Raw genomic sequence first — 15,335 nt, forward strand, 5'->3', positions numbered from 1 at the left:
AATCAGGCAGAGGCAGCTGTAGAGAGGGGGTTCTGCCAGACTCTTTGTCTCCATTGTCACAAGCATGCAGATCTTACCCTTGTGACGGAGCCGGGATAGGGATTTCGAAGTCCATTTGGTTAAATGGACACAACACAGATTCTGATTGGGGATGGTCCAAATGAATGTAGGGTGGAATGACCAGTGTTCTTAGGCTATGGGCAGGTCACAGATTTGCTAGAAAACAAGTGACTTGTTACAGGTCTGAGCACTTGTCAGAAGCTTGTCCTGGGAGCCCCAGGTCCCTCTCCTTTGCTCCCCGGCAGACGGCAGCCCTGATATCTCTATCTACTGTGGCTAACTCTTCCTGTCTCCTTGGAGCATTCTGAGGGTCACTTTAAAAAGCATCCGGGTACTTTGAATGACTGATCTCCTAGGCCGAAGGCAGGACTAACAGGTTCTGCCAAAAAAATTAGCCCATACTCAAGCAGGGCTTGTGCAGGCTGTTCCCTACAGGCCCTGTGAAGTCCAGATTGCAGGGCCAAGAGGGAGACCGTGCTTTTACGAGTCTCCCTTTGTGTGCCCCGTGTTTACACATGCACTCTGTGCTGTCTATGTAACAATGACAAGGCCACACCTCAATGGCATAAAAAGCATACCACCTGGTGCAAATTCTGCGAGGACCAGGCTTTTGGAATCCCCTCCATAGCTTTTCTCTATTTCAGAGATTTCTCTCCTACAAGTTAAAGGTAGAACACAGATTTTGGATTATCGTCGTTTCCATAAAAGCCTTGTTTGCAAACAATGGAAGTGCATAGGGATGTGCAGTAATATTTCTGGTGTAGTTTAAGAGATACCACCATTTAACATTCTGTGTGTATTTGTACATGTATACATGAACACATACCCACTTGTATATATGCTTCATGATTATAATTCCTCTTTCACACTCGGTCCTCCCCTGGTTCCATCCCCCCTTAAAGATGTTGGATTTTTAAAAAAGTGATAGACTTTATATTTTAGAGCAATCTTAGGTTTGCATAAAAATTGAACACCAGAGAGTTCTCATGTACATACACACATACGCGTGCACACACGCACACGCACATATACAATTTCCCCTATTGATAACATCTTGCATTAGTCAGGTATATTTATTACAATTGATGAGCTAATAGTGACACATTATTATTAACTAAAGTCCATAGTTTACATTAGGGTCACTCTTGATGTATACTCTGTGGGTTTGGACAAATGTATAATGACATGTATCCACCATTATAGTGATATACAGAGTAGTTTCATTGCCCTAAAAATCCTCTGTGCTCCACCTATTCATCCATACCCTTCTCCCCCAACCCGGGCAGCCACTGATCTTTTTACTGTCTCTGTAGTTTTGCCTTCTCTAGTTGGAATCATACAGTACACAGCCTTTACAGATTGGCTGCTTTCACTTAGCAGTAGGCATGTAAAGTTCCTCCATGTCATTGCTTTTTGACGCCAAATAATATCCCACTCTCTGGATGGACCACAGTTTATTATCCATTCACCTACTGGGCATGTCTTGGTTACTTCCAAGTTTGGGCAGTTGTGCATAAAGCTCTTACAGACATTGTGTGCAGGTTTTTGTGTGGACATAAGTTTTCCATTCATCTGGGTAAATACCAATGAAGAAGATGGCGGCTGGGTCATAAGATGTCAGATTGAAAAAGAAAAAGAAATCATCCGGGGTACTTGACACTTCCAGTACGCTTACAAGACTGTGTGTTTCCCAGAGATGATGACCATGAGGACGGGTTCTGCCAGCCCTACCGGGGAATCGCCTGTGCACGTTTCATCGGGAACCGGACCATCTATGTGGACTCCCTCCAGATGCAGGGGGAGATCGAGAACCGGATCACAGGTAGGAGCGGGGGCCTCCTGAGCAGACATGAACGTGTGTGTGCCCCCCGTCCCTGTGCACACAGTCCACTGTGTTTTGTCGGTGACCACCTTGGACAGTGTGTCCCTGCTCCGTGTCTCTGGCAATAAAAAGTCAGAGACCTTTTTTAGAAGCAGTTGCAATTGCTGCCATGGTTTACCCTAAAATGTTCCCATTTAAATTAGTAAGTGCAGATTGCTTGGTATATACCTCTAACACATTGACTTAAGCGAAGCATGTGGGTCAGAAGCCCTGAGTTGTCTTGTCCTCACTGTGTCACCAGGGTCTGGCACTCATGACACTCGCTCCACTTGACTTCTTTGTCCCGCCTTTCGTTGCTGCACCCTCTGAGAACTGTGTGTGGTTAAAAGGTGCATTAGCCTGGTTCCAGCTGTTTGGGAGAGAAGTTTGCGGGCCACGAGCCAACGCTGCAGTCAGCTCAGACCTGTGTCCGCCCTGGACTCCCAGGGACAGTCAGGTCTTCAAGTATCAGCTTCACAGTGTGAACACAGAGCAGGTCATTCCGGAATGAAGCTGCTTGTCCTCCATCTCCTTATGCGTTACCATCTCTGGTTGGTTGGTAGTCTTCCACTCACTGACTTTCACACACTGATGGAAAGGCCTTCTGGGGGAAATCCCTTGAGAAGTGAAACAATGAATTAAACCAGAGTTCTGCAAAGCCCTCCTCCTGTTTCTGCTTTCCCCACAAACACGCACGCATTTCTCTCTCAGACACTGTAAGAAACCAGGAAAGTTGTGAAGACGGCAGGCATCGCAGATTAACTGGGTTCTCTGCACAGCAGTGCTTGCTTGACCCCAGCTGCCCAGTGGAAGCACCAGCTGACCTCTGATCCTGGGCTCCCCAAGACAGTCTGCTGGGTTTGCAGCGGGGCTTGCAAAGCACTGCCCCGGTAAGGGGCAGGAATGAGGCTTCCAGGCAGAAACTCATGTAGGTGCCATTGAAATGTCCCTTTACGTTTAGGTCACCCCTGGCTTTGACTTTCACTCTCAGTCTGGAGGGTCTAAGACCATGGTTACAGAGCCCCCTGGCGACAGGGCCAGGTGTCCAGTGAGAAATGGAATGGCAGTAATGGGACCTAGAGGATCCTGGAAGGCGCCATCTTGGCCCAGTGACAGAATGTTTTGAAAACATTGCAATCTCTCATTGGAAAAGCTTTTAATGTTTTTTCATTGAAAGCAGAACTTCTCCAACCTTTTGACCACGACATGCAGTAAAAGGTGCACTTTACATTGCGACTTAGTATATGCATACATATATTTCATAGAATAAAAATCAGCTACAGGAAACATCATTCACCCTTAACAAAACCAGCGGACTTGGATTTTTCTCTTCAGTTTTATTTTATGAAAGAAGAAAGTTGGCTGCAGCCTTAACACAAACCATGCACTCTGACATGCTCCGTTCTGTTCTAATTTTTATCTTTTAAAATGCTAGCTGTAGACTCCAGAATTAATTTTACATCCCACTAATTGGCAAACACTGATTCAAGGCACAAGATTGTTTCTCAGTTATTTCCAGGAATTATTTAAAGGACTAAGCAACTCAGATATCTAAGCCGATTGATTTTATAGCAGTTTTTAGATGAAGGTTTAGAATGAGGATCCTCTGGATTTGTGGGTTTTTGAAAACAGGGACTCAAAGGTGCTTTAGGCTTAGAGACCGCATTGCAACGTCGTGATGTTCGGTTCTTAGAGCATGCGCGTCAGAACTAGTTCGCAGAACCCTGGGAGGGAATGGGCCCCAAGACACCTTCAGAGTGACGTGCTGGGTGTGGACGAAAGAGAGAAGGAGTTGTTGGATATCCTCCTGCCTGGAACCATACCTTCAGAAATAAGCCCTCACAGGGTAGGTCTGTGGGGGAGGGAGGAGAGAAATCCTAAAAGGGTCAGCCGTGACATCCGTGATTACCCCCAACAGAAACGCCGGGTTTGGCGTCCTTAGACAATCTCTCCCTGCCAAGGGTCACGGCCAGCATTCTTGGTAGTCGCCGGCTCCACAGCGATGAGTTTGAGCCGGGTTCACACCTTACCCTTTGGCCGAGAGGCCCTGCACCTTCACCTCTTACCTCTGCTCAAGTCTAATGTGACTCGCACACCAGAGTGCCTGGCACGAGGCCCTGGGTGCAGTGCGTGGACACAGCTGTTATCAGACCTTTGTGGACCATTCATGTCACTTCACAAATAAAGACACAGGCCCAGGAAGAGCTGAGTGACCGACGTTCCTACAGTAAATAACCAGGCAGGGCCAGAACTGGGCTCCCATCCAGCGCATCTAACCTGGAGCCTGTCGAGTGTGCCTGGTGGGTCTCCTGGGTTAATGGGCTCCAGCAGCGCCATCTGCTGGCCGAACCGGGCACGCACGGCAAGTCATGGGTGGAACTGCGGCATCCCAGAGATTAATTCCAACCTCTCAGCAGGACATGTAGACAGAGGGGCTTCTCTTTCTTTAGCTCTCCAAGATCAAATCATTATAAACAGGTCCTTCACAGGTGAAAGTGGGGTGGGCCTTCTGGCTGATGCCTTCCTTTGAGCCCTGTCTGCTACAGCCTTCCCTCCTGCCACAGGCAGCCCTCTTCCCACTCTGCCCAGACTTTGTCCCTGCAGCTCCCATTCCTTCCTTTCTTTATATTAGATGTCAGATTCTTCCATCACATTCCATCCTGTGATGACTTGCTCCCCAGAAAGCAAAGCAACCAACACTGGCACAGACCGTTCTGCTAGGGCTGCTTCTCCGCTCCCCTTTATCACAAAACTCTGCCCACTTTGCAGTTGTTCCTTGGCTCTCCCCAGTAACCCGAGGCTAGGAATCCCTTCTTCCCACCCCTTACCCCCCACCCCCACTCGCTGTCATCTGACTCCTCATGCTGCTGCATTTCCTGGGGCTGGCTGTCCATCTTTTTGTCACATTCTCTTACCTCCTCCATCCCTGGTGAGGCCTCTCCTGCAGGCTTGGGGGTGTCGGGAGACCAAGGCCTCGTTCTTGTGCCTCTTTGCCAGTCTCTTCTAGTAGAAGCCACCCATCCCACCACTTCACCTACCACCCTGCTCTGACAGAGCCCCCAGTTCATAGTAGGGCCTGAAAACGTGGCTTTTGGTCCGAAAGGGGAATTTTCCTGTCATGGAAAAAGCATGTAGCCGGATAAGATCTTGAGTCTAGTTTTCTTTCTTTATTGTTCTGCTTTTCATGTTTATAAGTGAAGCCTAGGACCTTCTATGTCTGGTGCAAATCAGGGCGGCTCCCACGCGCCCTGGGGCTCTGCTCCTGAGAGCCCAGGATAGGGGCAGAGAATAGGGTGGAGGGTTGGCTGCACCAGTGGGCAGGGTGAGGGATGCGGGCCAGAGGTGGGTCGGGGGACACACGGCGGGGTGTTGGGGCTCTGAGCGGGGGCCCACCCCCTGACGCGGTCTCGCGCCTGCGCAGCGGCCTTCACTATGATAGGCACCTCCACGCACCTGTCGGACCAGTGCTCGCAGTTCGCCATCCCGTCCTTCTGCCACTTCGTGTTCCCGCTGTGCGACGCGCGCTCCCGGGCGCCCAAGCCACGTGAGCTGTGCCGCGACGAGTGTGAGGTGCTGGAGAGTGACCTGTGCCGCCAGGAGTACACCATCGCGCGCTCCAACCCGCTCATCCTCATGCGGCTGCAGCTGCCCAAGTGCGAGGCGCTGCCCTTGCCCGAGAGCCCCGACGCCGCCAACTGCATGCGCATCGGCATCCCGGCCGAGCGGCTGGGCCGCTGTGAGTCCCCACGCCCCGCGCACCTCACCACCGGGGCCTCGTGCCGTGCCAGTGACCCCCCTCTGTCCTCACAGGCCCACAGCCCAGGGCCCCTGTCTAGGTTCTGTGGGTAGGGCTTAAGAGCAGGGCTTTCAGTCACAGCGCCAGGCCGCACCCAGCTGGCTACTGCCTGTTTGGGGACACATGTGAGTCACTCTACCTCTCTGAGCCTCAGACTTCATTCAGTAAGATGGAGTAATCTCGGGCCGCCTGCCACAAAAGGCGCCAGGGGGACAGAGCCAGCTTCCAGACCTGCCCTGTGGTCCACAAGCACCTGTCCTCACTGACTAGGTCAGGCCTGCGGCCCCCTGCAGGGGACCCCGGGGGAAGAGGCTGCCTCCCTCCTGCCTGTATCCACTCCCTAGACCAGGCTGGGGGTCCGGGAGTGCGGCAGGCTCCTCCCGCAGCTGAGCCTGTTCTTCTGGCGCACTGCGCTCAAGGCCGGGCCCCAGCTGCAGGGCCTACTCAGTGTGACCTCGGACAAGCTGCTTAAATACAGTCTCCTCGTGTTACACGAGAATGAGGCCTACCAACGTCAGGCGTTGAGTGAAGATTAAGTGAGTTACTACTTAGAAAGTTCTTAGAACAGTGCCCCAGTACAGTAAGCACTGTACCTGCTGTTCCACCTTTGACACCCCCAGGTCCGGCTCAGACAGCACTCGGGGTCTCCTCCAGGGAGGCGGAATGTGGCTGGGCCGTCCTCCCTGGGTAGCAGGGGTGCCTGAAAGGTGGGCCAGGCCTGGCCGGTCCTTTTCCCTCCCACACACTCTGATTTTGCTTCCAGTGTAAATGAACATGAGATTGGGGGTGGCTTTCTCAGGCTGGAATGGGGGTGCTTGGTGGATCCCAATGGTGGTTTCAGGGTCATAAAACAACTTCTGACAGGTTTTCTTCCTCATATATGTCCCCAATTTAACTAGTAAGCTGGGACTTGATTGCATCATTATTTGTATGGCTGCCTTTCTTAGAAGTTATTTAAATCCTTTGGTCTTTTGGATGCTCCAGTTTGAGTTCATGCAGATGAAGTGGTTTGTTATTGTTTCTGGAAGAGCTGAGGGAGGGTGCTGTGTGTACCCCGAGGAGGGTTGCTTCCTCTGGACTTCCGGGCCTCCTAACGCATCTTCTCTCTTAGACCATCAGTGTTACAATGGCTCGGGCACTGATTACAGAGGGACAGCGAGCACCACCAAGTCGGGGCACCAGTGCCAACCGTGGGCCCTGCAGCACCCCCACAGCCACCACCTGACCAGCACAGACTTCCCTGAGCTCGGAGGGGGGCATGCCTACTGCCGGAACCCTGGAGGGCAGATGGAAGGCCCCTGGTGCTTCACGCAGAATAAAAACGTACGCATGGAACTGTGTGACGTACCCTCTTGTAGTATGTATTCTCTCTCTCTCATTTTTTTAAAGTGTTGACTGTTGAGTGCACTTTGTGGTGATGGGGGACCAGGAGGCTGGTGGCTCTGGGCACCACTCCCATTCCACCGCCACGGTCGTTTGTTTTAAATAAAACTGTTGCTGATAATATCTGGTCATTTAAATTATAGAAAAGTCTGAAGAATCGTATGCAAATGCCCCCCAGTTTCCTCAGTCAGTGGAGACCGCTGTTTGCATGTGGGGTCCCACTGTCAGCCCTTTCCCGTCATGGTCCTGGGATGTTCAGCCTCTTGTTTCTCCATTAACATTGTCACACACTACTTTCCAGTATCAATAAACATGCTCCACGTCACAGTTACAGCAGCTCCTTAGTAGCCGGGCATCTGCAGGTCGGGGCACGGCCCCGGCTGCCCCACCCCTGCCTTCCCACTTTACTCAGCTCTCCCATGCAGATTTGGCAGACTGAGGGAAAACCAGGACTTAAATCTCTTAACCATTTTCCCTGCAATTTGTCTGTTAAATTATGATTAGGAGAAGACTGAGTAGTTAACTTTACAAACATTGTTGTTTCTATTCCAATATTTACATTCCACCAGCTGTCATCGGCCTGGATACCTGAGATAGGGCTGTCTTCTGAGTCTTCCATTTTGGAACCTGGGGTCAGAGGGTTGGTGGAAAATTACTGGGAGAAGACTGATAAAGAGAGGTGAATGGTGAGACAAATCAAGGCACCCCATTCACCTGGAAACCTCTCCTGGTGGCCAGCGGAGGGGGCCGGCTCGCCTCCACCCTTCCAGAGATGGAGTGAAAACCGTGTTCATTACCTCTCCAAGTCCCAAACTTGGCACTCCCTTTCACTCGGAAGTTCACAGAAGACTGAAAACATCAGTAGTTAGATTATAGTGTAGCTACTCTGTGGAATGATACAGTGGTTTAAAAAGTTTCCTGCAAAGGAGGATGTCTGTGACGTCCTGTTAAAGGAGGATGTCTGTGACGTCCTGTTAAGGGAGGATGTCTGTGACGTCCTGTTAAGGGAGGATGTCTGTGACGTCCTGTTAGGAGGATGTCTGTGACGTCCTGTTAAGGGAGGATGTCTGTGACGTCCTGTTAAGGGAGGATGTCTGTGACGTCCTGTTAAGGGAGGATGTCTGTGACGTCCTGTTAAGGGAGTATGTCTGTGACGTCCTGTTAAGGGAGGATGTCTGTGACGTCCTGTTAAAGGAGGATGTCTGTGATGTCCTGTTAAGGGAAAGAAGCCAGTTGTAGGTCAGTAGCTGTGTTATGTCTGTTTTTTCTCTCTCTCTCTTCTCCCCCTTTCTCCTTCCTCCTCCCTCCTCTCTTCTCTCCCCTTCTCTTTCTGTCTTTTCACAAAAGAACAAAATGAGCAAAAGGTATGTGTGTGTGTGTGTGTGTGTGTGTCTATATGTGTGCACACACACTTGTACACACACACAGTCAAGCGCCTATATAGTTCATGGATCAAGTTTTGGAAGGACACACACCAAACCTCTAGCAGTGATTTCCTCTGACCTACAGAAATGTTAAAATATAAGATGTTTTATAATGAGCAGTTATTTTGTAATTAAAACTAAATCAAAACAAAGAAAAATATGTATGTTCTTTGACCTGGCAGTTGCAGGAATCTTACTTTGCAGAAATATTTGTACTTACAGGGCAGAAATGCAAGGATATTTATTGCAGAATCACTTTTAATAGCTAAATAAGAAACAGACTAAGTTTTTCCCAGTAAGGGATTGGATGATACCATGGAACTGTATGCCGCTGCCAAGGAATGCCTAGAGCTGTCTGTCCTGCACATAATGTCCGAGACACCTTACTCTGCCACAAAACCAGGAGCAGGGAAATATAGACGATGTGATTCTATTTAAAATTCTGTTTTTTTAAAAAAAAAAACCATGAAAGTGTTGCTTCTGTATGCCAAAATAGTTGAATATTGGTTATTTCATGTTCAACTTAAAATACATGTAAAAAATCAGGTGAACACCAACTTATTAGCAATGGCATAGCCTTTGGCAAAATGGGCTGTTAGGAATATTCACTGTTCTATAATACCACAATTATTAGTAAGCATGTGTTCTGTTGGTTATTTTAAAATACAATGATAAAATAAATGGTTGTTCAAGGATTTGGATGGTGCTCACACCTCTAATCTTGGCCTGAGGGGCATGGATTCTCCCTTGGCCCCTAATAATGAAAGATAACAGTTTCCACTGCCACCAAGGTTTCTAGAACATCTGCCTCCAGGTAGGGCCAGAAGAGTTTTGTGTGTGCTTTTATTTTTACTTTACTTTATTTATTTAATTTCATTTTATATTTTTATTTTATTTTATTTTAGGTGCTGGGGGGCCATACTGGGTTTGGGACCATGTTTTTCTTTACGGAGATGGTGATATTGTTCATTTTTAGAAGTCTCTTTCAGGGACTGCATTGACCAGAAATCACTTGTCTGCTTTCAGAGGGAGAGCTCATTACCCACTAGTCATAGGGGCACTCAAGTCCCGTGTAATTATTCACAAGGTTAAGGAGAAAACTGCTAGAGGGGTGGGGAAGTGGCCCTTTCTGGAAGAGGGTTCTGCCTCCTTGCCAGGGGAACCCCCCAGCTCTCCTTCCAGATGTCAGCACAGCCGCCTGGTGGGTGGAGTGCTCGCTGCACTTCTCGTTTGTCCTGTCGGGGGAGACAAAGCGCACTCTTCGCTGTGGGAAATGGGAGGAGAAGCCTGGAAGCCTCAGGCTGTCTTACTACTGTTCTTGCAGAATTCTCTTGCCCCTGCTGTATTGGGTCAAACTCATCGACTGCCAGTGCTCTTTTAAATCAATGCGATTTTAATCATTCTCCTAAAAGAATATGTTATTATACAAAAATGTAAACAATCCTAAAATATTGAATGAAGGAAAAGGTCATTTCTAATCCCAGAATCAATTTTCCCTCACGGAGGACAAGGGTCAAACACGTTTCATCAAGTTTTTGTAAAGATGCAGTCAGGCAGAGCCCCTTTTTCCTTTTTCCAGTGGAGTTCAAGCGTTAGGAAGAAGAGCAGTGCTGCTGATGACACTAGAAGACCTCTAGAGTTCATTTGTCGGTTGTGCTCTATATCCTGGTTTGTTCCCATGGTGGCAGTTCTGGATTGGTCTCACAGATTTATCACAGGATGTGCATTTTTCGGTACATTATCTTTTTTTAATGTTTAGTGTGTAATTTTGTCCCTTTGTGCAACTGACATATTATTTGCTTGTACTTAAATATTGTAGTTGGAGGTGGGAGTGGGCTGGTAAAGAACTTGGAGTTGAGAGGCGGGTGTTTTCTGAAAACTCACGGAAGCCTGGCTGTTCACAGGTCCCCAAGACGGCAGCAGGATGGGGATTCTGTACATCTTGGTTCCGAGCATCGCCATCCCCCTGGTCATCGCCTGCCTTTTCTTCTTGGTCTGCATGTGCCGGAATAAGCAGAAGGCTTCTGCCTCCACGCCCCCACGCCGGCAGCTGATGGCGTCCCCCAGCCAGGATGTGGAGATGCCCCTCATCAGCCAGCACAAGCAGGTCTCCCAGCTTACGTGTTTCTGGGTGGCGCCTCCAGGCTTACCCTCTGCCTGCCATGTTAGCCTTCTTAATTTACTTGCAGCGCAACACAGAACTCTTAAACAGTCTTTCATATTGCTGTTTCTTCTCTGAAACATGTCAGCACATTTGTGTCCTAGGAAATAAATGGTAGGTGTGTTTGGAATCTGCTGTCCCAGTCGGTAGGTTTGTTGTCTCCCAAGACCACCCCCGGGCCCCATCACTGGGCCATCCTCTCTTCAATGCTTCAGCTGTCCCCAGAGGGTTCACCAGGAAAAGGGCTCAGGTTGCCCCCCCGTTTGAGGCACTTTTAAGGGACTAGGCACTGTGTTCTGCTCAACTTGGGGTTGGGTTGGTTTTGCTTTATTTTGTTTTTCAGGGAAGGATAAAGCAACTATCTTGTAGAGGAAGTAGGGGGCAGGCCACCCCCGCCCTAGGAGTTGTCAGGATGGTGAGAACACACTGAAATGCAGCACAGGGAAGTCTGTCACAACCACTCAGCCTAAATGAAAGGACATTCACATTACTTACAAGCTTTAGGGGGAAAGTCATTCCCTTGTGGGCTTTGAAGGGGGACAGTGGTCTCCTTCAGCTCTGTCACCAGGAGTCACTCAGTGTTTATGGGATAGGGGGATGGATGGCAAGGAGGACACAGATTCTCCTGCGGTCAGGGAAGCTCCAAGAAGGATGGGGGCCAGACGCACAGAAGGGACGAAAACTGTGGAAGCAGAGAGATACAAGGTTTACATCGATTTCACCCACATGGTGCTTTGTCAAGATGCATCTAATTAAGAATCTAACCAAGTATACGGTGCCGCGGCAGGCGTCGTACACCTGAAACTAACATAAAATGATATTGAATGTCAATTATTTAAAATATATATATATAGTCACGGGATGTAAAGTACAGCATAGGGAATATAGTCAATGGTATTGCAATAGCTATGTACTCATACAGTGTCAGAGGGGTAGTAGATTTGGGGGAGTTATCACTCTGTGAGGTGTGTAAATGTCTAATCGATGTTTTGTACACCTGAAACTAACAATTAAAAGATAATCTAATCAAGATGCAGCTGCAAGACAGACTCACTGAGGAGCCACTGGAGAACAGCTGGCCTGGGCTCTAAAAATGACAAATTGTGGGGCACACACTTTGGGGTTCGAGAGAAATAGGCATGGGTCTGGCTGTGCTGAGCAATGGTGGCTGAACCTCCTAGGGTGGGCACATATCGGGGAGGAAAGTCCCTGGGTGGGGGGACCCAGCTGGGAGAGTGCAGGGGTGACTCTGGGACAGCTGGAGCTCAGCTTGGCTGGGTCTGTGTGTGTGTGAACAGGCGCGTGCGCACACACACACACACACACACACTGCAATGATATCTCAGCTGTACTTGGGGGGACATAGTTTACAGCCTGGTTGGGACACATTGAAGGTTTCAGGCAGCCTCTAGGCGTCAGGGTGTATTTAAGAGCAGAAAGCAGGTGTGTGGGCAAGCTGAGCCAGGGACAGGCCGGACCAGCAGGTCCTCTGCAAGACCGTGCTGGCAGGCAGTTCTAGAGCCAGCCCCTCCAGAGCCCGGCCAGCATCCCTGTGCTTCCTTCCCCAGTCTCAGTGGCAGAAATGTTTCATTAGGGCTTTTTTCTTGGCAGGCCAAACTCAAGGAGATCAGCTTGTCCACGGTGAGGTTCATGGAGGAGCTTGGGGAGGACCGCTTTGGGAAGGTCTACAAAGGCCACCTGTTCGGCCCAGCGCCTGGGGAAACGACCCAAGCGGTGGCCATCAAAACGCTGAAGGACAAAGCGGAGGGGCCACTCCGGGAGGAATTCCGGCATGAGGCCATGCTGCGCGCTCGGCTGCAGCACCCCAATATTGTCTGCCTGCTGGGCGTGGTGACCAAGGACCAGCCTCTCAGCATGATCTTCAGCTACTGCTCGCACGGGGACCTCCACGAGTTCCTGGTCATGCGCTCCCCTCACTCAGACGTGGGCAGCACGGACGACGACCGCACGGTGAAGTCTGCGCTGGAGCCACCAGACTTCGTACACGTGGTGGCGCAGATCGCATCGGGCATGGAGTACCTGTCTAGCCACCACGTGGTCCACAAGGACCTGGCCACCCGCAACGTGCTCGTGTACGACAAGCTGAGCGTGAAGATCTCAGACTTGGGGTTGTTCCGCGAAGTGTACTCCGCCGACTACTACAAGCTCATGGGGAGCGCGTTGCTGCCCATCCGCTGGATGTCCCCCGAGGCCATCATGTACGGCAAGTTCTCAGTGGACTCGGACATCTGGTCCTACGGCGTGGTCCTGTGGGAGGTCTTCAGCTACGGCCTGCAGCCCTACTGCGGGCACTCCAACCAGGACGTGGTGGAGATGGTGCGCAGCCGCCAGGTGCTGCCCTGCCCCGACGACTGCCCCGCCTGGGTGTACGCACTCATGATCGAGTGTTGGAACGAGTTCCCCAGCCGGCGGCCCCGCTTCAAGGACATCCACAGCAGGCTCCGCGCCTGGGGTAACCTGTCCGCCTACAACAGCTCAGCGCAGACCTCCGGTGCCAGCAACGCCACGCAGACCAGCTCCCTGAGCACCAGCCCGGTCAGCAACGTCAGCAACGCCCGCTACGGGGGCCCCAAGCCCAAGGCCCAGCCCTTCCCACAGCCACAGTTCATCCCCATCAAGGGCCAGATCCGGCCCCTGGTGCCCCCTCCACAGCTCTACATCCCTGTCAACGGCTACCAGCCCGTGCCGGCCTACGGGGCCTACCTGCCCAACTTCTACCCGGTCCAGATCCCGATGCAGATGGCCCCGCAGCAGGTGCCTGCCCAGATGGTCCCCAAGCCCGGCTCCCACCACAGCGGGAGCGGTTCCACTAGCACGGGCTATGTCACCACCGCACCCTCCAACACGTCCGTGGCCGACAGGGCAGCCCTGCTCTCCGAGGGCACCGAGGACACGCAGAACACCCCCGAAGACGTGGCCCAGAGCCCGGTGCAGGAAGCAGAGGAAGAGGAAGATGGCTCTGTCCCAGAGACCGAGCTGCTGGGGGACAACGACACTCTGCAGATGGACGAGGCCGAGGTCCAGCTGGAGGCCTGAGGGGTGCGAGGCCACAGGGCAGTCGCGGGAGACTTCAGCCACCTTGAGAAGTGAGCCCCAGGCACCCGTGGGCTGTTTTGCAGCCTCACCCCGTGAAATCCCTCTCCTCCGCCATCCTCTCCAGCACAGAGCTGCTGCCGCCGCAGCCCTGTGATGGAAGGAGGGCCTTCCAGCCGGTGGTGCCGGATGCACAGTGACCCCCAACGTCACCCCTCTCCCCGGAAGAGGAGGGTTATAATAGTAAGCAGTGCCTGTGCTTTGAAGAAAAATAGGTGGCATTCTCCCTCCATGTGGCATTTGGATCCAATATTGCAGAACTTTGGGACAACAGGCTTGCACAAGGCAGCGAGGTGGGACTTGGGCTTCGCCATTCCCAGCGGCTGGCGTTGGCTGCGGATGGAGGAGCTGCTGTCCTCTCCGCTGTCCCCCTGCCGGTCTTGAGTTCCCTTCAGCTACCAAAGATGAGCCGGAGCAGGACTCTGCCACCGGCCTGCCAGCGGCTGCTGAGACAGGGGCTTCTGAAACCCGAGTCCCATTTTAAAACAAAATGTGCCTTAGAAGAAACCGACACGATTTTGTATTTTTGTGAAATGATTTTAATTCTCTTGCATGTGTATTTTGCCCACTTTTCTGGAATTCAAGGGAAAAGTGTTTCTTGGGTTTGGAATGTTAACAAAGGAAGCAATATTGTATAGAGCACACAGTATTGTCTGTTTTCTTAGAATCATGTACAGGCCTTAAATGTAATTTATATGGTTTTTGTATGTCATTTTCATTGAAGTATTTTGAGCTTAAACTAATGACTTAGTAATTTAACTGTTTACCTTACCCACCTGGGATGCCACCTGATTGTATTTTGGTTGCTTGTGTTTGTACTGATGTAAGTGAGGTCCGTTCATTTCAGCTCCTGTGAGAGAAGGCCCACGGGCACACTGCGTCGGGCACACGGGACAACTCCCACCTGTAATTCCCACCCCTGGTGTATCCAATAAAGCAGAACAGCGTTTGCTCGGCTCTCTGCAGGTTGTGAGGGTGTCATGCCGCAGGGGGTGCGGGACGGGGGAGGCACCCGTTGGAGACGATGCAGCCCTTGCAGCCTGGGGTGCTTATCCAGGATGGCGACTCTGTAGGAATATGGGTGTACATGGTAGATAAATGATGGAAACAAGTTCCACTGCTTTCTCTGTTCAGGTCTGGGGGAGTGAACTAATTGCTGATGATGTGAAGTTGGTCTTTGGTTTTAAACCTCTCCCCCCTGAGGCCTCAAGAAAGGCCCCTGACATTTTCAGACCTGCAGCCTGGTGCTTCCCAAGGAGCCTGAGCAGTGCTGGCCGTGAGGGGGAATGGGCCTCCTTGTCCACCTGCCCAGGGCTGCCTGCGCCCCCTGCCCCATCAGCAGTGCGGCCAGCTGAGCCAGGGTCACCTGGGCCAGGGTCTCCTGGGGTTGGGGGGGTGTCAGTGGCTCCTGGGCTTCCAGTCCGGGACCGGGCACTAACAGCCACAACTTGGGTGAGGCCTGAGCGAGCTTCTGCCAGCCAGCCAGCCAGCCAAGGCCCCTGCTGTCCCATCCTGGCCCTGCCCCCGACATGGCCT

At 51.3% G+C, this 15,335-nt stretch overlaps 1 protein-coding gene across 8 annotated transcripts in view; it reads left to right on the top strand.

The window, feature by feature from the left end:
- Positions 1 to 14,717, top strand: part of ROR2 (receptor tyrosine kinase like orphan receptor 2) — a 219,793-nt gene extending 205,076 nt beyond the window's left edge. For 3 of the 8 annotated variants that reach the window (XM_033124130.1, XM_033124131.1, XM_033124132.1), the window contains 5 exons: positions 1,755 to 1,882; positions 5,343 to 5,657; positions 6,829 to 7,074; positions 10,429 to 10,631; positions 12,297 to 14,716. In XM_033124130.1, coding sequence (XP_032980021.1) covers positions 1,755 to 1,882; positions 5,343 to 5,657; positions 6,829 to 7,074; positions 10,429 to 10,631; positions 12,297 to 13,742 — 2,338 coding nt within the window. In that variant the 3' untranslated portion in view covers positions 13,743 to 14,716. Of the gene's footprint in view, positions 1 to 1,754; positions 1,883 to 5,342; positions 5,658 to 6,828; positions 7,075 to 10,428; positions 10,711 to 12,296 lie in introns of those variants that run through there. The other 5 variants (XM_033124134.1, XM_033124135.1, XR_004424742.1 and 2 more) reach the window with 4 other exon arrangements.
- The last annotated feature ends 618 nt before the right edge of the window (positions 14,718 to 15,335 follow it).

This window comes from Rhinolophus ferrumequinum, chromosome 12, assembly GCF_004115265.2.
Source record: "Rhinolophus ferrumequinum isolate MPI-CBG mRhiFer1 chromosome 12, mRhiFer1_v1.p, whole genome shotgun sequence".
NCBI lineage: Eukaryota > Metazoa > Chordata > Mammalia > Chiroptera > Rhinolophidae > Rhinolophus > Rhinolophus ferrumequinum.